Source organism: Vigna umbellata, chromosome 1 (assembly GCF_029865625.1).
Source record: "Vigna umbellata cultivar VRB3 chromosome 1, Vumbellata_1.0, whole genome shotgun sequence".
Taxonomy (NCBI): domain Eukaryota; kingdom Viridiplantae; phylum Streptophyta; class Magnoliopsida; order Fabales; family Fabaceae; genus Vigna; species Vigna umbellata.
In genome coordinates, this window is record NC_142165.1 from 80689077 (window position 1) to 80712683 (window position 23607).

General features: G+C 33.7%; 2 protein-coding genes, 2 long non-coding RNA genes and 1 pseudogene across 5 annotated transcripts; 3 read left to right on the forward strand and 2 right to left on the reverse strand.

Annotated features, from left to right (window-relative positions):
• Positions 1–201: 201 nt before the first annotated feature.
• Positions 202–3690, forward strand: LOC124820013 (putative ubiquitin-like-specific protease 1B). The gene is made up of 7 exons (XM_088108068.1): positions 202–211; positions 827–861; positions 952–1083; positions 2988–3116; positions 3218–3321; positions 3399–3489; positions 3577–3690. Exons 1-7 carry the CDS (start codon positions 202–204, stop codon positions 3688–3690), a joined length of 615 nt encoding a protein of 204 aa, XP_087964194.1.
• LOC148206553 (uncharacterized) lies at positions 1135–2058 on the forward strand. The gene is made up of 3 exons (XR_015786118.1): positions 1135–1586; positions 1677–1802; positions 1897–2058. It is a non-coding gene; the product is annotated as an uncharacterized LOC148206553 (long non-coding RNA).
• A 2142-nt stretch (positions 3691–5832) lies between the features above and the next one.
• Positions 5833–15372, reverse strand: LOC148206554 (uncharacterized). Its single transcript, XM_088108076.1, has 7 exons — positions 15264–15372; positions 14865–15173; positions 6663–6747; positions 6438–6574; positions 6240–6341; positions 6087–6152; positions 5833–6000 (listed from the first exon to the last, which is right to left on the reverse strand). Exons 1-7 carry the CDS (start codon positions 15273–15275, stop codon positions 5833–5835), a joined length of 879 nt encoding a protein of 292 aa, XP_087964202.1. The 5' UTR covers positions 15276–15372.
• LOC148206555 (protein FAR1-RELATED SEQUENCE 6-like) lies at positions 8382–10978 on the forward strand (annotated as a pseudogene).
• A 6606-nt stretch (positions 15373–21978) lies between the features above and the next one.
• Positions 21979–23305, reverse strand: LOC148206556 (uncharacterized). 2 transcript variants are annotated; one of them, XR_015786120.1, is made up of 2 exons: positions 23127–23305; positions 21979–22319 (listed from the first exon to the last, which is right to left on the reverse strand). It is a non-coding gene; the product is annotated as an uncharacterized LOC148206556 (long non-coding RNA). The 2 variants fall into 2 exon arrangements; XR_015786119.1 differs by having other exon boundaries at positions 22893–23305.
• Between the last annotated feature and the right edge of the window lie 302 nt (positions 23306–23607).

Sequence of the window (23607 nt, forward strand, 5' to 3'; positions counted from 1 at the left end):
TTGAGAATGAAAATTATTAAAATACCCTTAACCTTAAAACTAAGAATCCATGGTATATAAGGATATTTTTGTCTACTAAAACCCGATACACATTGCTAAAATGTACCAACTGAAAAACAGGCGTACACGCGTTAGCAAACCCCTATATATATATATATATATATATATATATATATATATATATATATATATATATGGATAATGGATGCTGGTTGGTTACGTCGAAATGGTGTTTTAAAGATGTATAGTAATGCTAATATTACTTGTGTTATTATGATGGGTGTTAAAGGGTTGGGTGTTGTTAATCTAACTTTAAGACTCTAATGTTGGATGGAGTGATTGTGTTGACCTTAATTATGTTTTGTTGTACCCTTATACAAAAACATGTTTTAATAAAATGACTGCTTAAATGAGATAAGTAGACTTATACATGAACCTGATTCCATGATTATGTTTTGTTAAGACATATTAGATATTGAATAAAGTAGAGTGCATGATAAAATATGGTTTGTACATTATATGACTCTATGTTATGGTGCATGGGATGAAGGGTTGAATTGGGGATGTCTGTAAAATATGTTTGAACATGCACAGATGTATGAAAATGAAAGGGATATGTTTTACGCATTGGTACTGCCTTTATACTGTTTCGTGTGTAATGTTGTCCTTAGGTGATTGCAATGTGAATAATGTGTTGTTTTGGATAATTGAGTGAAAAATCTGATGATATGAATGAGTTAAATACATATTATTTTACTAATATATTAAATTGAACTTGTCACTCTCATTATACAATGATGTTGATTGTGTTTGGTAAAATGTGCAGGATATAGTGATATGGACAGAGAAGTTAATGAACCTGTAAGTATGCTGTAATTGTTTGAATTTAATATTTATTAGGTAGATTATTGCATTTATTATACTAAGATATGGTTTGGTTTATACTTGCAGGGTACAGTTAGAGTTAGGCATCGAGTACAAACCCAACCTATAGTTCAATTAAATGCTTCCCTGTCATCCTTTCATAAGGAAAGAATAAAGTCGACACCTTTTAAATTTTTAGTCGATTTGGTGGACAATATCGTTATTTCTAGCCCCATTCTTGTAGAATTAATTAGTAGGTGGGATGTCGTACATAAGGCTTTTAGGATCAGGGAGAATTTAGTCCCTTTTACAGTTGAGGATGTGTGTTTTTTTTAGGTTTGTCAAATTGTGGTCAAACTTTTAATCTAGAAAATGATGTCGGTGGCATTGTTAATAACTTTTTTAGGGATGAGGACATAACAAGTTTGACTATAATGGAAAAGTTGAGGGATAAGAAATTTAAAACAAAAAAAAATGTTGACAATTATTGTAGGTTGTATATATTGTTAACATTTGGAATATTTTATTTTCCTAGGAATAGTAATGTGATAAACAGTGTCCCTTTTAGTAAATTAGATAACATTGATGAACTAAATATATACAACTGGGGTGATGCTGTATATAGTTTGATAAAAAGTAGTTTGAATCGGGCAGCGGATAAATACAACCGCAAAACATACCATGATGCTATACACATAGCTGGTTGTGCAACAGTATTACAGGTGTGTTTTAACAATTATTTATTTAATTGTTACAAAATAAATGTGTATTTTTTGTCGAAAAAATTTGAACTATTTTGATGAACTTTGCAGTTATGGGTTGTGGAACACATAAGTTTGTATGATATTGGAGGTAGGAGTATTTATCCTCGAATTCTTCATTGGATTGTAATTAAAGATAAAAGGAGAAAAATAATATCAACTTTTGAACGCACTGAGGTAATTCCGTTTGTTTTGATATTTTGGTTACATTTGTCGTGTTATTGCCTTGATATTATTTGTTCTTTATGTAAAATTGTATTTGTTTTTGAAGATATTATGGGATTTCCATTTGAGTGAAGAACAATTTCAGAATGAGAAAATCAAGGAATCACTTGGTTCTATTGGGGAGACTAATAGTAAGTCCTACAATGACAACTTTGACTTTGCTAGAGTTGTCGAAGAGCAAAGGCTCTTGAGGACAAGGGTTGATAAGCATGCAGAACGCCTTCTAGAGTTACAAAGAAGTATAAGACGGTTGGAAGAAGAAGTTTTGAATGAGATGCCATCTTTTAATGATGGTATGGAAGGGCCTTCGACAGATGAGAAAGCAAGAGATTTGGCTATTGTCAATTTTGTGGATGGGGGTGTGGAGGGACCCTCCACAAATGAGAACATTGTTTTTTCAAATGTTTACAGAACTTGCACTTCGGGGCTTTGTAATGATGGTGCTGAGTAAGTTATACACAAAACAATGTTTATATATATATATATATATATATATATATATATATATATATATTATGATTTATAATTGTGTTTGAAATGAACATTATCATGAAATTGTGTTGTATGTAGAGTACTTTTGGAGGTGTCAAACAACATGTTGACCATAGCAGACTTCAAATGCTTACGACCACGTGGAAAAATTGATAACATGGTAAGTTGTGTAATGAACCAAAACTTGTTGTATAACAACCAATTATGTGAGTGTATAACTTTGATGAACTTTTGGTGTAGGTTATGTTGTTTGCCACTGGGATGATTGTGTATAATCAATTGCAAATATCTGGAACGATTAAACGGTGTTTTTTGAATCCATTTTTTACTGTATGTAAGGATTAAATTGTTGAATGATAAAGCTTTGTCCTTGTTGATATTACTTATTGACGTATTTAAGGATTCAATTGTTTGAACCAATTTTATGGATGAAATTTTTTAGACAATGGTTATGGAGAGAATGAAGATTCCCAAAAAAAAGCGAGAAGCATTGCCAGCAACAGATTATCATCATTTCTTCCAACCTCAATCATTTCCATTAAATGTGTTGTTAACATCTGAATTTGTAAGTATATGTGTTCTGTTATAGGTTTATCATACCATGTGTTCTTCAATGTATTGATGTTTGTGGTTGTGGTTCTTTAGTTATTTGTGCCCACTGTTGGTGATGACCATTGGTGGTGCTATGCTGTAAACTGTCAATCAAGAGAAACGTTTATTTTGGATTCTCTTGGTCACAAAAGGCGGCGTAGAAAAAGTATTGACAAGGCTATGGTAAGACATATTTTGTTGTATTGTTATTGTTTTAAGTGCACTTTACTGTTACAATAGAAGATTTACAAGAGTATTGAATGTGTTCAATATCAATTTGTAAGGTTGCCACTTTGCAACAATTATTCAATATGATTGACATAGACTCAAACTGTAAGGAGCAGGAATTGAAAGTGATCGAAGAAGATTTGCCTGTGCAACCAAATACGTTAGTGAACTTGCTGGTGTTGACAATTTATTAAGTTGTGTCATATGATCACTTTATAATATTTGTTTAATTTGTAGGTATGATTGTGGTATATTGGTCATCAAGTATATTGAGTTATGGGATCATACACCTAAATTTGATGGGGAAAAAATGCCCGATTACACAATGGTTAGTATGATTTATGTATATGTTTAAATATGATTTATGATAAAACGTATTTTAGTGATAAATTTAACAATAGTATTGTTATTGCAGGAACAATTAAAAGTTTTGCGAGAACAAATGGTTTGTCAGTGGGTATTACACGAAGATAATGTTCATCGTACAAGGGTATTGCAAAAATGTGGGATGGGATCCTTTAGGCATTGATTAAGGCATGAAGTAGGACAACATCAGCAACTTCAATACATTGAAGTAGGGGAACAATTAATGTACGTTTTCAATAGAATGTCCACAAAATATGATTGATTAGGATTCAATTAACGTTACTGGTTTTAAAGTTGTTTAGTTTATGTAATGAAGAATATGTTGTATTATTTAATGTTGATGAATTTTATTATTGCTTATAAAATGGTATTTTGATGAAAATTTAAGTTTGTTTATTCATACAAGTTTGGCTACCAACCATATTAATGAAATTTGTCGTAAGAAATGTGGTGATTGATATTAAAATAAACCACTTTTATTGGTGTTGAGAAACTCTTTAAAAAATAACCATATACAACATAGTACATAAGCACTTACTGGACCTAAGAAATCAACTATTGATATTCAATTAAACCAATTATATTCTGGTTCGTAACCTCTTTCATAAATAATCACATACAACTTAGTAGATAACCACTTACTCCAACTAAGAAATGAATGATTGATATCCAATTAAACCACTTGTATTCTTGTTCAGAACCTCTTTCACAAATATCCACATATAACATAGTACATAACCACTTACTGCACCTAAGAAATGAATTATTGATATTCAATTAAACCAATTATATTCTTGTTCAGAAGCTCTTTCATAAATAACCACATATAACTCAGCATATAACCACTTACTGCACCTAAGAAATGAATGATTGATATCCAATTAAATCAATTGTATTCGTGTTTAGAACATCTTTCAAAAATAACCACATACAACTTAACATATAACCATTTACTGCACCTAAGAAATGAATGATTGATATCCAATTAAAGTACTTGTATTCTTCTTCAGAACCTCTCTTAGAAATATCCACATATAACATAGTACATAAGCACTTACTGGACCTAAGAAATCAATGATTGATATTCAATTCAACCAATTATATTCTGGTTCGTAACCTCTTTCATAAATAACCACACACAACTTAGTAGCTAACCACTTACTGCAACTAAGAAATGAATGATTGATATCCAATTAAACCACTTGTATTCTTGTTCAGAACCTCTTTCACAAATATCCACATATAACATAGTACATAACCACTTACTGCACCTAAGAAATGAATGATTGATATTCAATTAAACCAATTATATTCTTGTTCAGAAGCTCTTTCATAAATAACCACATACAACTCAACATATAACCACTTACTGCACCTAAGAAATGAATGATTGATATCCAATTAAATCAATTGTATTCGTGTTCAAAACATCTTTCAAAAATAACCACATACAACTTATTAAATAACCACCTACTGTACCTAAAAAAAGGGATTATTCATATTGAAATAGACCACTTCTATTCTTGTTCAAAACCTCTTTCACAAATAAGCACATATAACATAGTACATATCCACTTACTGCACATAAGAAATTAATGATTGATATTCAATTAAACAAATTATATTCTTGTTCATAACCTCTTTCATAAATAACCACATACAACTTAGTATATAACCACTTACTGCACCTAACAAATGAATGATTCATATCCAATTAAACCACTTCTATTGTTCTACAAAACCTCCTTCATAAATAAGCACAGAGAACTTAGTAGATAACGCTTACTGCACCTAAGAAATGTGATTATTCATAATGAATTAAACAACTTTTATTCTTGTACAGAAACTAATTCACAAATCACCACATAGGACTTAGTGAGCAACCACTTACTGCAACAAGGGAACATAAGGGAATAGTGGAACTATATAACACGTCAGTTTCTCAAAGAACAACACGGATTATTCAATATTTGTTTTCAAATTGTAAGGTGTGTACCAAGACTTGAAAATTATTTAATTAAAGGACATGTCTTAAAACAATTGAACATAATTATATCACATTACACTTCCATCATTTCTACATTGTTAGGATGCATAATAAAGGAACATGATATCAATCTTCGAACATTGCATACATTACATCAGCACTTAATGCAGCAACACATTGATTGAACTAACATTAGTACTTCAGAAATTGTACTAAATAACACATCCGTGTCAACACGCACAAAATACGAAATAGTCAACAACAATAAAACCAAAATACAAATAAGGAAATTATGAATGTCCTCAATTTGTTCCAGTTTTAATTGTTCTTGTTTGATCCACTACCTTCAGGTTTGTCATTGTGAACAGGTGGAATCAATTTGCTAAGGATATGATCAACGGAACGTGTTGGCGGGTTGTTCACAACAATTGGTACTGTTAGACGTACTAGGTCATCAGTTGGGCAGCCAATATCACTTGGAAAAACCTACACATACGGGGACTATCATTGAAACTGGTCAAAACAGTTTAGAAAATATATAACACCACAATACAAAAGTATGTAAACTTTACCTTAACAATATTCCTAAGAGTTATGTTAAGATAGTATGTTCCGCGTATTGGTGAAAATATTGCAACCTGTTCATACATTATTGGTTAACTCCATAAATTGTTGTGGGAATACAAGGTCAATAAGTAATTATTGATCACAAAAAATATACTTACATCTTGTAGGATTATCACACTTCCAACTTTTAAGTGTGGACCTATTTCAGGATTATCAATGGCCTTGTGGTGAACACTTGCTTTTACAGTCCCTGTTGGATCCTGTAAAGAGGTACATTTTTCCTAAACACAGTTCAATATGGTTTTCAAAATAACTAAACATTCCACTAAAGCCATTTACAATATACATCAACAAACCCGAATTGTTATTTTCATGTCACCCAGTCCGTTATGTTCACTGGCTTTAACAAGACATCGCAACAAGGACACCTTACAAGTTCCTTTCAAGGAATCAAGGGTTGAGATATGCTCAACCTCATGTTTAAGCAATAATCCTGCAAATCAAATTATTATTTCCATAATGTTCTTGAAATCAAAAATTAATGTTGCGTATGAAGTTGAATTCCCAATTACTGTACTTACCATGGATGTCAATGAATTTTTCAGCCCATACCCAAGCATTGGATGTGAAGTCACGTTCAAAACTGGCTTTTGCAATGTCACTCAAAAATACTTGTGTCGAAATGTTTTCATTCACTTGGCGGTTAATCATGGCTGCCTCAATGACACTAGCAGGGCCCGAAATGACATTGTTATTGGAATTGCAACGGCGAATAAAACTATCAAGATCACTTTCATCAATATCAAGTTCTTCCCAAGCTTCCATGACTCTGTTTATGTTGACAAAAAACATCAAATGAAGACGAAGTCAACTTACAAAAACTTATACCATGTAACCTAAACATTGGGTATACATAAAAACGAATTGGTTCTGTGTAGGTAATGTAACCAAAAGATTGAGAATACCTAAACACAAAACATAGAATTGCCAAACTTTGTTTTTCTTTATTAAAAGATAAAAACAAGAGGAAGGGAAAAAAACAAAGTTAATCCATGATTTAGCTATTGAAAGAGAACGTTGGGGTTGAAGGTAACGTAACCCTAACAGTGGGCATACCTCCAAAACGTGAATAGTGCTGGTTCCCTTGCACAAAAGTGTTTGCTCTCCCCACATCAGCACAACTTTTAATAACATTCAACCGAAATTACGAAAATGCCCCGTTAAGCATTAATTAACATTTCTTGTGATAGAAGTCATCGAATGACAACTCCATTTAATGCCTCTGCAAAATTTTAAGGCTCAAGACACTTTTTGAAGTTTCGACTGCAATGAGAGGTGGGGGAGAAAGTTTTTCCAGCATTAACTTATTAGGAAACCGTAAACCCTAAAATTGATACAAGATGAAATGAGTGAATGAAGTGGTCTACACCATTTATTGAGGTCCATATTTGTCAACAACCACTGAAGTTCTATTAAATAGGTGAGTGATTACAAGTTTTTTGTGTGCAAAAGAATAAATTTTTGTGTTGCCCAGGAGGTTGTTGAAGTTATTTAATGTTTGGATTTATATTTGTCATCTTACTTCAACTTGACTTCTTCTTCCGCGTTGAATTATTTAACTTTATACCCATTTTCATTTCATGAGATAGCATAATGGTTTGTAATGTTAACTGTGAAGTTATTGTTTCCAGAGTGGTCATTTAAAATAAAAATTCAAAATTAACGGTGCAGTAAGTGGTTATTTGGTCATTCGTATGTGGCTAGTTCTTATACTGGTTATGAGCATGTAAAGAAATGATTAAGATGATTATCAAGCATGTTATTAATTAGGACAATAAGTAGTAATTGTTCTTCTATTGAATTGTTTTAGGACAAGTACGAACAATGACCATATAAATACATATTTGGATAATATTCAATTTCATGAATAACTTTCACAGGTGTAGTAAGTGGTTATTTGCTCATTCATATGTGGCTAGTTCTTATACTGGTTATGAGCATCTAAAGAAATGATTAAGATGATTATCAAGCATGTTATTAATTAGGCCAATAAGTAGTAATTATTCTTCTATTGAATTGTTTTAGGACAAGTACGGACAATGACCATATAAATACATATTTGGATAATATTCAATTTCATGAATAACTTTCACAGGTGCATTAAGTGGTTATTTGCTCATTCATATGTGGTTATTTATTATTCTGGTTATGGATATCTACAAATTTTATTAAGTTAAGCATGTTATTAATTAGGCAAGTTAGTAGTAATTATTCTTGTATTGAACTATTGTAGGAGAAGCATGGACATGGACCATACAAATACATCTTTTGATGATATAGAATTTCATGAAGAACATGACAATGTAGAACAAGAATTAAATGAAAACCATATTCAACCTAAGTCAATCCCTCCAACAGTTGGAATGGTGTTCGAAACTATTAATGAAGTCAAGTCATTGTATAGACAATATGCAATATCAAAGGGTTTTGGAATTCGAACAAGGACTTCAAGGAAGAACAACAAGAACGAATTATGTTACTTCATGATGGTGTGTTCTAGGGCTGCAAAATTTGTGTCCCCCATTGACAATCAAATGATTGCACGTCCAACACTGGCTAATGATTGTGCAGCTCGAATGATTGTATCAAAAAGAGATGCCAAGTGGTACATTTCAGCATTTGATGATGTACATAGTCATGATCTTAGTCCAACAAAGTCAAGATTGTTCTGAGGCAATAAAAGGATGCATCTTAACATTAAAAGAACACTAGACTTGAATGATGAAGCACGAGTGAGGATTAACAAGAGCTTCTGGTCCTTGGTTTGTGCTAGAAGAGGTTACTTGAACCTCGAGTTTGTCGAACACGATGTTAGAAATTATGTGGCCAAACAAAGAAGAGCATTAACAAAAGATGGTGATGCAAAGGCACTCTTAAACCATTTCTCTTCCATGAGACAATTAAATAAGGATTTCTTTTTCGACATTGATGTTGATGACGACAACCGTATATTGAATGTGTTTTGGGCCGATGCACGAAGTAGGGCAGCTTGTCAGTATTTTGGTGATGTCATATCTTTTGACACAACATACTTAACAAATAAGTACGATATGTCATTTGCTCCTTTCGTTGGTGTTAACCACCATGGGCAATCTATATTGTTGGGTTGTGGTTTGTTATGTTCAGAGGACACTGATTCATTTGTTTGGCTCTTTAATTCATGGCTTCGGTGCATGTCCAACAAACCACCCCAAGGAATTGTTACGGATCAGTGCAAAGCAATGAAGAAAGCAATAGAAGTCGTGTTTCCTAACACTCGTCATAGGTGGTGCTTGTGGCATATAATGAAAAAAATACCTGAGAAGTTACAAGGTTATGCGGCTTACAAAGATATCAAGCGACAACTTAAGCAAGTTGTCTACAATTCTGATTCAGTTGATAGTTTTGTTTATGAATGGGAAAGGATGATAACAATATTTTCACTACAAACGAATGAATGGCTTTCTTCACTTTATGAAGAACGACATAGGTGGGTTCCTTGTTACTTGAGAAAGACTTTTTGGGCAGGCATGTCAACCACTCAAAGAAGCGAGAGCATGAATGCATTCTTTGATGGATATATTAACTCACAAACAACTCTTCAAGAATTTGTTAAACAATATGACAATGCACTACAACACAAGACAGAAAAAGAGAGCCTAGCTGACTTCACATCATTAAACACAACTCTTCCATGCGGGTCACAATCACTCATAGAGCGACAATTCCAAAAGCATTACACATGTGCTAAGTTTGCAAAAATACAGTCCGAATTTAGAGGTAAAATTAATTGTTTCGTTGATGGTGTTGTGGTACAAGATAATTCATCGTTGTACAATGTCATGGAGGACTCCATTCATAACGAAATAAGGGAAGAGAGGGTATTCATGGTTACATATCAGCAAGACACAATGGATGTTAATTGCAGTTGTTTGCTTTTTGAGTTTAGGGGCATTATATGTAGACATTCTATATGTGTTTTGGCACAAGAGCGAGTAACAGAGCTTCCTGCTAAGTACATACTCACAAGATGGTGTAAAAATGTCCGCAGAAAGCACACGTATATTAGAGCATCATACCACAACAAGGAAAAGGATCCCCATATTGAACGCTATGATAACTTATGCAAGAATTTTGGAGATATTGCTGAGATTGCTTGTGAGTCAATACACTTGACACAATTATTGGTTGACAACCTTAGTTCCTTTGTCAACAAGCATGGATTACAAATTTCACCTTCACCATACGTCAACAACAATAGCCACACACAAGAAGAACACCTACATGATAGTGAAATGGGCCATGATGTTGACACAACTATATACAATGTTCAAATCCAAAGCCCAAAATCTGTGAAGCGAAAGGGTCGACGTAGGACAACAAGGTTGAAATCCACAACGGAGAGAATAACAAGGAAGAAACCATCAGCAAAAGCTAGTAGTCTAACATCCATTGGTATTGTTGTAAGTATTTATTTCATTATTTCTTACTGTTATAAATTGCAATAAATATTTGGTGTTATTAAAGTTTTCACACTAAAGAAATTTAAACTAACTTCATACTCACTACTGATACAAGAAACTATGATGGAGGTATCAAATACAACATTCAGCAACAACATTACACATTACACAACACCCAACTCAATTGGACCAGTAAGATTCAATTGCTTTTTCAGAGTTTAATGATTTGAAATTTACTACAACCTCCATATATTTTAATCTCATGCATTGGATGTTCTATCATGTAGGCATCAACTGTGCAATCCTCTGGGTTCATGTCATTGTTGACATCATTACACAATGACATGCAAAACACGCAATCATCCACTAGTAATATTGACAATGTATTTGGATAACAAAGTTTACACTTACGATTAAGTTCCTGACATGTATGTTGAGGAAGATTTTTTGGTCATGTGAAAGTGTGAGATGTCGTTAAAATGAATGTCATATTTATGCAGATTGTAGAAATATCTTATATTTATACTTTGGCAGTTATATCCATTTCAAGTCTTTTGTTTTTTGTACAAATTGTCAGTGACAACCAACCACAAATTTTGAATTCAATAACCACATAATGCAGCAAAAAACCAGAGTAGTTTAAATGACCAAATTATTATTCTGCATAACACCACTCCATTTAAACACGTCATTTGATGCCTCAGTGAACTTTTGATATCAAAGTAATTAAAATAAGGTTTATCAATTTATTGTTATACGAAATGTCTGTCACAACCAACCACATATGTTTTATGAAATAACCACTTACTGGAGGAAAAAATCAAGTGTTTCACAGGATTGACTGAAATCAATTTTACTTTTTTATTTATCTCTAATGAAGCAACAATTTTAGTTTTTATTTTTCTCTATGAAGCACAAGGTTAATATAAACCCATAATTTAATATTAACTTTTAAGATGAATGTTCAATTTTTCCTCTAACTTTTAATTATTCACTTTTCATTTATAAGTCAAATTATATGCAACCAAATAAATTTTTACCTTGTATAATAAATGCTAAGGTAATATAATTAAAATTAGAATGACTGAAACGAGTTATTTTAAGTACAAGCTTTGGATTACATAATAGTAACTCATAAGTATAGATCACAGTAACATTGTTTTAATGTCTAATACTTGGGAAAACACCATTACAATTTCCTACTCTAGAAGTTTTTAATTCCATTTGTCTTATAATGAAAAACAGCTAATAGTGATATAATAAAGAATTTTACATATATACTTGATCAGAATTAAAAATAAGATAAGTTTACCTTTTCTATATCTTTATAAACATTTAAGTATTTTGAATTACAAATGGTTATAGAGTACGTGCATGTATCTTAAGTTAATTCAAAATAAATGTATTCAATTGTGATAATAGTAATATGTTTAGTTATTTGATTTGATGTCTATATGGGTATTAAAGTATTTGAGAGCTGCTATACACAGATTCATTCATCGTTATTCTCTCTTTTCTGTTCCATTTTTCTTAGTCTGTCACTCTTGACTTATATTATCTTGGTCGAAAATTTTGTTAGTAAAATTAGACCATTGAGAACTTGTTCATTCCCTACATAACACAAATCTAATGTGTATTTCCTCCAATAAAGAGAGTTCTATTTGCCACCCACCAAAATCAAAGTATGTGTATTTACTCGATTATAAATTTAACAATCAAATACAACACAAGTTTCTAAAGAACTTATCATGAAGGATGAATAATTTATGAAGCTAAGGGTGAGCAGTTGCAGGCCAAAATAAATTATCAGTGCAAAATTTGATGATAATTGGTTATACCAAGTTGCTAATATTTTTATCTAATTGAATGCCTAATCTGGTATCTACAGCCATATGAATAAATATTATTGCTTAAAGAACCATTTTATAGTAGTATACTAATTGGAATTTTCCAGTAACATGTGTAGTAGCTGCATCCTTTATACTTGACTCAGATGTTTTCATGGCACTATCAGATAATTTGAGTTTTGTAAGGTTCCTTCTAAGGAATTGGAATTGCAACCCTTTAGGTTTTATCTTCCCAAGCAATTGCCATCTTCTAGGTGTAATCTGTCCTAGCATTTTCATTTGCTCCTTTCTGAACTTCTTAGTTGCATACCAGCTTCCACCCCTCCATCCTAAGGCATACCTGTATATCAGCTAAAGTGAGAACTCATAGCAAAAAGAAAATCAGAATGTTTAAATCCACTGATAGCAAAGTATCAAAGAAAATAAAAGTCAATATGAATGGCTTATGAAACAAGCAACAACAAATCAACAGAGGAGACATGTTCACGTCAAACATGTACGCCAACACCTAGAATCAATCAACAGGTCAAATGCATGGCAGTATTTCCTTTCACAGATTAATACATTTTTAAGTGATTTTAACTGAGGCATCTTGTCCATATAACGAATAAACTTGACATCATACTGGAACAATATTCCAAATTCAAAAGCAGATCCACTGGAAGAATTATTTGAGTTTGAGAAAACAAAACCCAGACATAAGAAATGGAATGACACCTCCTCCCTCCCTGTTTTCCTCCCACTGTTAAGCCTCACTCCTGCTCACCTAAATCCGAAATAGCCATCAAGTATGAACTCATTTTGGCACATACAAGAAAATTAAAGTGACAGATATTGTACCTGAAAAGACAATATCCAATCTTCAACGATATCTTTTATACTAATTATCTAAACTCACTGATATAATCTATTTGAAAACCCATCCGCCCAACCAAGTAAAAGAAAATAATTAGAAAGAGAAACAAATGCAATCCCTTTCTTAAACATATGTTCTTGTACTACTGACTTCATCTGAAACCATGGATAGATGTGAGTGCTTAACCATGAAACGCACCTACCTAAAGAAGAAGGACATAAAAGAACACGTATCAACAATAGAATGTACAACTGACATACAAGGCTGATAAGCGATACTATTGCAGGAATGACATAACCACTAAATACTTCAAATTATTTAAACAATGAATCCTTACCCTTTATTTGATTAGTGCCTGGCATTTTTCCTATCTAACCTTGTCCAAGGGGTTTTCAAAGCTAGACTTTTCACATGCTTCCTAGGTTGAGCTTTTAAACGCGTGTACATGTTAGATTTTTCAATATCCATCTCTTCATCACCTAAAACGTCACCACTCTCTTCATGGACACTTTTTCCACCAGCATCAGGTGTAATGTCAAAAACCTTCTCAAAAATTCGACTTCTCAACATCATCACCTTGCATTTGTAATTCTTTCTTAGAATTTGACTTCCCAACAGATGAAAGTAATACCTCATAATCTTCCTCTGAATTAGTGGTCCCAAAACCATCAACTACCATGTCATAATCTTTATTTGAATAACAGTTCCCAACATCAGCAGACTGTTGCCTCTTTTGTGCAGCAAACATTTGTAGCTTCTCTACTAATTTCTCAAGCTCGACAATGGATGCCTCTTGGTCACCAATGATAGCATGCAGAGCTTCATTTTCAGCAACAATATCAACTAAAGATTTCCTTCCGTAGTTCTACTTCACTCTAGCATTATGATGACCATCTAAGGCTTCTTTAACAATTTCAGTAGCCATCTCTTCCTTGGTTACATATACCTCAGTAATCATCTATAAAAAAAAACGGAAACAAATCATATTAAAATGAATACAAATTACATAACAAGTAATTACTAGAAGCTATTTACAACTCACTTCATTACACAAAGAGGCTTTTTGAACTTCTGCTTCACCAACCTTAACATGAATCCAATGAAGAATTCTAGGTAAACAACTTTTTCTTTTAGCCAACTTCTTCTGACCAAATAAAACATGTTCCATTGCCCACATCTGTTACATACAAAATTCAATTTCCATTAACTAACAATTATAAATTGTAACATAAAAAATTTTCTTTCTACAACCCAAATATACCTGCAATGCAAATACACAACCAACCACATGAAAGTGTGATCTTTTTTGTCTCTTCCTTACACACAATGCAGCATCACACAAACTAGAAACCAAATACTCATAAATAACACCCCCCAGTTATACTTTCCCATACATGAAAAATCATCTAATAATTCAAATAAACCAAAATGAACTTTTCCACCTCTATTTGGAAACAAAAACTCAGTCAACCCTAGCAACAAATACAATCTACAAACATCAGCCACTTCATCCCCTTTTATATGCTTTTGAAGCTCTTCATAAACATGATGTATAGTTACATCATTTGTATCAAATAATCTTCTACTATAACAATCAACTTCCTCTTTAAACAACTTAAACATGTCTCCATTAACCCTAACACCTAAACCTAAGCAAACGTCTAACTTGGTGAATGGAATAAAGACAGACCTAACTTCAAACCCACCCCTCCTCTCTGACCATCTACTACACAATTCTATAAGTAGTGTCCTACTCATTTTGGCTTCCACATCAATGGACAGTAGCCATCCAAAAGGAGTTCTTTGTATAAACGTCTTCTGCACATCCGTTAATAATGTATTCACATGTGCCAAGTATTTTGTCTTGCATGAATGTCGTGCATAAACCTATATATCAAAGTAAACAATTCAACAAGTCAAATAGACCACTTCAGGAAATCAATTTTAAACACAAAAAATCATCATGTGCATTCAAACCTGTTCTTCCATAATGACTGTTCCAACTATCTCTATGCTTTGACTGCATGTCCATAAAATAAAAAACTTAGACTTCTAGCCATAAAATATTTAACTGGAAGACATATATAGACACATCTCTCACAACAAAATCACATTCATAAACCTTATATAATAAGTATATTTTCAACCTACTCAATTTCATCTGCCACTCATATACCAAAAAGACATCCAACTTATAAGAACCATGGTGGTTGTGCATAGAAAATACATCCAACATTATTAAAATTAATTAAATAAATTTCACAATTGATAACAATTGAAAAACTGTTATTTTCATGCTTAAAATTGACACAAAAAGCAACCTTTACACTTAGAAACTAGCTTGAAATCATGCTTTTATCCATATTTTCATAAATAAGAGAGCTGGACAGGTTTATGCTTGATTTCAGTGTTTTTGTGCAGGTTTTAAGGTGAATTTAGTGAAAGAAGTGAAGAAGGAGAGAGATGGAATCAGAAAAGTCAACTAGAAACCAGAAAAGTCAACCAATCAACCAGAAAAGTCAACCAGTCAACCAAAAAGTCAACCAGTCAACCAGAATACGGAAAAAGTCAACCATACGAGTTTTGGGCCAGTTTTCTGCGATTTTATGATCTGTTTGGGCTTGGACCCGTTTTCTATTATTTTTATGTCCTATTTAAAGACCTAGATGTCTTAGGGTTTGGTATCTTTGGCAGAAACGAAGCAAACACTCTCTCTTCCACCCCTTTGAAGGAGGATCTTGGATGCTCAGGCTACCTCTTCACCTTTCTAGGGTTTTATCCTTCATTCTTTCATTATTGTTCATCTAGGTTCACCATGAATATGGTGAACTAAACCTTGTATGTTTGTTGGGGAATCAATGTAATCTTTTGAAGCTCTCATATATGGAATTTGTTTTTACATCTTTTATTTAAGACTTATGCTTTCTTTCATCATTAGTTAGGGTTTTTCCTCTTTGCTTAATGCTTGCATTGTTTAACTCATTCGATGCATGATTATTGGTTTTGTCGATACGGGCGCGTACGGGGAAGTCTAGATCCGGGGAATTTCTCCCAATATCATATTGGTTGTCGTTAAGCTCCTGCACTTATGAACTAATCATTAGGAATGCTAGGAATTGTATGAACTCGTGATTAGGGAGAAGCCTTCTTGAAAGGTACTTTAGAGAGTGGCATTAACAATGATGATTTGAATGTTGAATTCCTAAAATATATGAGAGTGGATAAGATGAAATTGAACCCCAACAACATATTCATACATATATTTCATTGAAAGTGTTTATCTTTTGCTTTTGCCATTGATCAAAACTTCATGCATACATATTTAATTTTTGTCTTTTGCATATAAAATCCAAATATTTCGTCTTTAAGTCTTAGCTAATCAACAAATCACATAACTAAACTAGGCCGTGAGTCCTTTGGGAGAACGATACTTGGTCTTACCGAGTTATTACTTGAAACGATTCGGTCACACTTGCCGATTGTTAATCAAGTTTGTGACATCATATTTTGGTGATCATAAATTTGTCCATCAAGTTTTTGGCGCCGTTGCCGGGGACTCAAGTTTAACTGGTTAATTTGTGTGATTATTGATTATCTTTGACTTTAATTTTGAATTTCTGTTTTTATTTTCTGTTTTTATTTTTTTGGTTTTTATTTGATTTGGTTTTATTTTATTTGATTTGATTTTATTTTATTTTATTTTATTTTATTTTATCTTATTTGATTTGATTTGATTTTATTTTATTTTATTTTATTTGATTAGATTAGATTTTATTTGATTTGATTAGATTTTATTTTATTTTATTTTATTAGATTAGATTTTATTTTATTTTATTTTATTTTATCTTATCCTCTGAATCTTTTATCTTCTGAATCTATATCTTCTCCTATATCTTTTTGTGCTAACAAATATTTTCTAGAGTTTTGTGCCTAATGCATGCAGGATGCAATTCGGTCAAGAATTTAACTATATGGGCACTCAATTCTTCCAAGGTCAACAAAGGAAAACAAGAGATTTCATCATTCAGGCAAGGCATGGAGGAATCACTCGGGCATGCATGGGACAGATATAAAAGCTTATTAAGAAAGACACCCACGCATGGATTTGACGAAGTGGAAGTAGTCCTAATCTTCCTTGGAGGTCTTGGTTCACAAACCAAGATGATGCTTGACGCCTCAGCAGGAGGAAATATCAAATGGAAAACTCCAGAGGAAGCTACAGAAATCGTTGACAATATGGCTACTAGTGACAATGAGCTCAATAGTGAAAGAGGAGCTCCTATACAACAAAAAGGAGTTCTACAGTTACAAACCCATGATGCCTTGCTAGCACAGAACAAGATACTCACTCAACAACTGGAGACTCTTACAAAAACACTTGCACAACTACCAAAAGAGTTAAAGACTGTTGCACAGGTTCAACCACAGATGTGTGAATTATGTGGTGGTGATCATATCAATGGTCAATGCGCCTTTCTAGTGGAAGCTTTAGAGGATGTTAACTTCATGGCCAATCAATTTTCATACTGTCAAGGGAACTACAATCAAGGGTGGAAACCACACGCAAGCATTGGTCAAGGGCAAACTGGGCAAGCTGGTCAATTTAATAAGCAGCAGCAGCAACCCACCTTATGGCAGTAGATTTCTATGCTTAATGAAAGGTCCGTGAGGATGGAAGACACTCTTAATTATTTCATACAGAAAACTGAGTCTACCCAAAAGAGCACTGAAGCTGCTATCAAGAACTTGGAGATTCAAATGGGTCAGATTATTAAGCAGTTGGAAGAAAGGCCTGACAAGAATTGTGGGGCTAATACTGAGGTTAACCCCGGGGAAGAGTGTAAAGTGCTAGTGAATGTAAATATTGAAAAAGTTAAGTTGGAAAAAGAAGAGAGAAAAGAGAGAGAAGAAAAAGAAGAAGAGAAAATTTGTGTGAAGATTGAGAAAGTGAGTAAAAAAAGAAGAGAAAAAAAGAAAGTGAGAGAAAAGAAAAAGAGGACGAGAGAAAAAAAGAAAGAATCATATGAAAAACCTCTTCCTCATCCAAAGAAGTATCATAGGAAGGAAAAGAAATTTAAGTGCTTCATGGAAATCTTCAAGAAATTGGAGATTAAAGTTCCTATGATTGAGACACTACAATAGGTTCCTGGTTTGATCAAATTTCTGAAGAAGTTTAGTAGAAAGAAGAAAAAGAAGATGGAACATGAGCTTTATTGGGTCAAGCTAGTGACGTTAAAAGAGCGCTTGCTGGGAGGCAACCCAGTGATTTTAGAACTTTTAAATTTTACTTTGGTTTGTAATCTTTAAATCTGTTGAACATTATATTGCTGAACATAGCATCTACTGAAGGATGTTAGTTGGATATAGCATCTACTGAAGGATGCTAAGTGTGTAACACCTACTGATGGGTGTTGGTGAGAAAATTTTGCACCTACTGATGGGTGTTGGTGAGATTTTAAACATCTACTGATGGGTGTTGGTGGATTTTGGGTCAGGCTCGTGACGTTAAACAAGCGCTACCTGGGAGGCAACCCAGTTGATTGATTGTTTTTGTTTGTTAGGGTTTGCATAAGTATTTTAAGCATTGAATTGCAGGGAACCAGTGAGGGGCATGTCTAGGAGGCACGTAGGATAAGAAAAGAAGGAGCAGAGCACATCACGAAAGTGCCGCTGAGCGGCAACTTACCGTTGAGCGGTACTCTCGCAGATGGGCTTTGGTTACCCTTTAGCGGAACCCGAGCCCATTAGGGTATTTTTATACCCTAAACTGCGCAAATGCTTTTATTTTCAGGCTCTTCTCTGCACACACACTCCTACATACCTTTTCAAAGGTTCTCTACAACTTTTCCCTCATCCCTCTTTAGAAAATCTCCCTTCCACTCACTTGCTCACTAGTTTTCCATCTAAGTTTGGGGTTGGGAGAGAGCATCATTGAAGGGGCTGATTTCTTCATTGTGGTTTACTAATGCTTAACAATGTATCTTTTGGTTTTGTGAATTATGTTTGATGCAGGGATGGCCTCCTCATCGGGCAAAAAGAATCAAGACTAGAAGATCCAAGAAGAGGAAGATACAGAGGACAACTCAGATTGATGAGGAGCTGAGATAACATTTACGGATGAATGCTATCATATGCTTATGTTTTTGTTGGTTTAAGTTTTCTAAACTTATTTTGTTTTTGTTTTTAGATTAGGGTTTGATGTACTCTATTGGAAACCTGGTTTGTGTGATGGTTTGATATTAATTGTGATTGTTTGATAAGTAATGCTTGATGATGCTTATTGATTGATTGATGTTGAGATGATGTGCACATTAAAATGCTTATAAAGGTGATTTACAAGCTTTGTGAACAAATGCAGGATATCATGATTGTGATTGTGAGATTAAGCAGGATGTGTATGTCAAATGTGAATGAGCTTATATGTGAGGTTTTGAGCTCCAGAGTTGTTATGTTTGAATGCTATTACTTTGAAAGCATGAATGATTTTGCCCAGGTTTTCTATGATTGAATCAATTGCTTGTTTTGCATCATATGATCAAGGCCGTTTGTTGGAACCCTTTTTATTGGTCAAATTCATAAAGTTAGCCCACTAAAAGAGAACACTTTGTGTTCTATCCTTTGAACCCTTAGCCTTGAACATACACTGAAACCCTTGATTGAAAATCTTTACCTTGAGTTAAATAGAAGATCTTGTGTGGTATTGTTAAATGTTCAAGTTTGGGGTTGTTGGGAAAACATGAAAAAGGAAAAGCATTGAGCTAAGAGCTAAAAAGTAAGAATATGCAAAGAAGAAGAAAAAAAAAGAAAAGAAAAGAAAAAGAAGCAAAGCTCAATGCGAATGCAAAAAAAGTTGGGAATGAATAAGAATAATTGTGTTGTTATGATTCTCTTAACTCAAGGATTTTGTGATCCAGAAAAACCAATTTTCTTGTTAGCCCAGCCACATTATAAGCCATTGAAAAGTCCTTGTGATGATGCATGCTTGTGAATGTTTTTGATTGTGGTAAAATGAAAGGCAAAGTTGATTCATGTGACATTGTGATAGTAGAGTGAATGAGTGATTACCTCTTATACACTTGTGTGTGAGTGAAACACTTTACCTAGTGAGGAAATATTCCATGAGCACATGAACATCCATGCTTAATTGATTGATCATTCATGAAATATAGCATTTGTTGGAATTTAAATGACTTTGTGAACACTAAAGCATGTGCACATCTTGATTGAACTCTTGGTCATAAGTTTGAGTGAAGTTGTTACTTATCTTGAAAAGGAGGATTTTTGAATGAGTGAACCATCATATGAATTGGTTGAAGATTGAGTTACATCTTGTTTGCTTGAGGACAAGCAAAGTTCTAAGTTTGTGGTTGTGATAACAGTTGAAAAACTGTTATTTTCATGCTTAAAATTGACACAAAAAGCAACCTTTACACTTAGAAACTAGCTTGAAATCATGCTTTTATCCATATTTTCATAAATAAGAGAGCTGGACAGGTTTATGCTTGATTTCAGTGTTTTTGTGCAGGTTTTAAGGTGAATTTAGTGAAAGAAGTGAAGAAGGAGAGAGATGGAATCAGAAAAGTCAATCAGAAACCAGAAAAGTCAACCAGTCAACCAGAAAAGTCAACCAGTCAACCAAAAAGTCAACCAGTCAACCAGAATACGGAAAAAGTCAACCATACGAGTTTTGGGCCAGTTTTCTGCGATTTTATGATCTGTTTGGGCTTGGACCCGTTTTCTATTATTTTTATGTCCTATTTAAAGACCTAGATGTCTTAGGGTTTGGTATCTTTGGCAGAAACGAAGCAAACACTCTCTCTTCCACCCCTTTGAAGGAGGATCTTGGATGCTCAGGCTACCTCTTCACCTTTCTAGGGTTTTATCCTTCATTCTTTCATTATTGTTCATCTAGGTTCACCATGAATATGGTGAACTAAACCTTGTATGTTTGTTGGGGAATCAATGTAATCTTTTGAAGCTCTCATATATAGAATTTGTGCTTGCATCTTAATCTAAGATTTATGCTTTCCTTCATCATTAGTTAGGGTTTTTCCTCTTTGCCTAATGCTTGCTTTGTTTAACTCATTCAATGCATGATTATTGATTTTGTCGATACGGGAACGTACGGGGAAGTCTAGATCCGGGGAATTACTCCCAATATTATATTGGTTGTCGTTAAGCTCCTGTGCTAAGAAAACTAATTATTAGGAATGCTAGGAATCGTATGAACTCGTAATTAGGGAGAAGCCTTCTTGAAAGGTAATTTAGAGAGTGGCATTAACAATGATGAATTGAATGTTGAATTCCTAAAATATATGAGAGTGGATGAGATGAAATTGACCCCCAACAACATATTCATCAATATATTTCATTGAAAGTGTCTGTCTTTTGTTTTAGCCATTGATCAACCTCATGCATACATGTTTATTTTCGTCTTTTGCATATTAAACTCCACTTATTTTGTTCTTAAGTCTTAGCTAATCAACAAATCACATAACTAAACTAGGCCGTGAGTCCTTTGGGAGAACGATACTTGGTCTTACCGAGTTTATTACTTGAAACGATTCGGTCATACTTGCCGATTGTTAATCAAGTTTGTGACATCATATTTTGGTGATCATAAATTTGTCCATCAACAATATTATAGAGCGTTTTTTTATATTACAAATATACATATTTTAAAGCATTATCAAACAATAAATTTCGTTTGTTTATATTAAATGAGATAAACTTGATTACAACAAATTTTATACAAATAATTACAAACGCATGGCCAATGCATAATTACAAATTTCAATTAATGGAAATAATTCCCATATTCTTTTTCTACATAGCAAAAAATCCAAGTCTGCACATTCTATCTAACGAGGCTCAATAATTATGATAGTTACTACCTTAAAAAAAAGGATGGAAAAAAGATATGCTATGTCTGTGATAAGGCATGCCTCAATTTTCTAAGTGCCTGACTCATCAATTCATGTGAGCATCACCCATTTCACCATCAACATCACCTTTAGGAACAAGTGCAGCCACCTATCATGAAGAGAATGCAAAAAGTTAGTTGCCAGTGGACGTGCATTTAAACTAATTCAAGAAGATGTTGATGACATTGTATAAACCATACAGAAGAAAAAACAAAACAAAAGGGAGAAATGCATACAATGTTCAAAGAGGAACACTAAAATTGCTTTCATTGTTACCATCTGAAAACCAAACTAAACAGGTCTACAAATAAGGGTTTTCAGATGATAAAATCCAAAAAGTCAAAGTAATTTTACTCAAAAGCTTCTAAATATTGGATGATTCAATGTGAGAAATACTCAAGCACTACGGAAATTCACTCTCAACAGCTACCTATTCAGGGGAGAAACCAAATGTAAATATTCCACTTCAATCAACTCCCTCGTTGGTTACAATCCTTAATAGGTATCCCTTTTTCAGACATTGACAACCACCTCTAACAAAATGCATCCCTCCGAAAACCAGCATTGCATTTCGCACGCATTAGGCACGACACAAGTTACAAATCAAGCAAACCAGATTTGTCATAAATCAATATTAGTTTACAATACAGGACAATCAAATTTGTCAAAGAGGGAAACTAACCAAAATAATATGCCAAATTACACATTCAAACACAGTTTTCAAATTAGACAGAGATAACTCCCCAAACCGTCTTCTCTCAGTGCTTGTCACGGATTGAGAATTTAGTGTTCTCCCTACCGCAACTCTCCCTCAGACCACCTTGCCCCCTTTAGTCTAGGGTTCACCAAAATGAAGCAAATACAAATGGAAAAATACAAAAATCATGACAAAAGAAGAAACAAAGAAGAACCATACACCCTCCGATTAAGTGGCACCCATGGAGTTCTCGCCTTCTCTATCAACCGAACCCTACTACAGCACGCTCTTCCACTTCTCCGCTTCTCTATCACCCCCAACCCTAGCAAAGCACGAAGAGCTCTTCCAAAATGTGAAATCAGACAAACTGGAAAACTGAATACAGAGAGCACCCTAAATAAAACGCAGCGTTTAATTTAGAGGGTAAATGACAAATCACCCTTCTATACATTCACAAAATTTGGACCCCACCGCGTGTCATATGAATGTCAAATACTTTGGCCGTGTCAAAGTATTCTTTTTCAAAAAAAATATACATGTCCACGTTTTATGCTAACGTGAAAACAAGCTTTCTGCCCCCTCCACGCTTCCGTTGCGCATCACGTGTACACCTCCTTTCTTTTTCGTTCTTTCTTTTTCATTCCTCCACACATCATGGTGGGTCCAGCGGGTCCCACCTATCATCTCATCAAAATAAAAT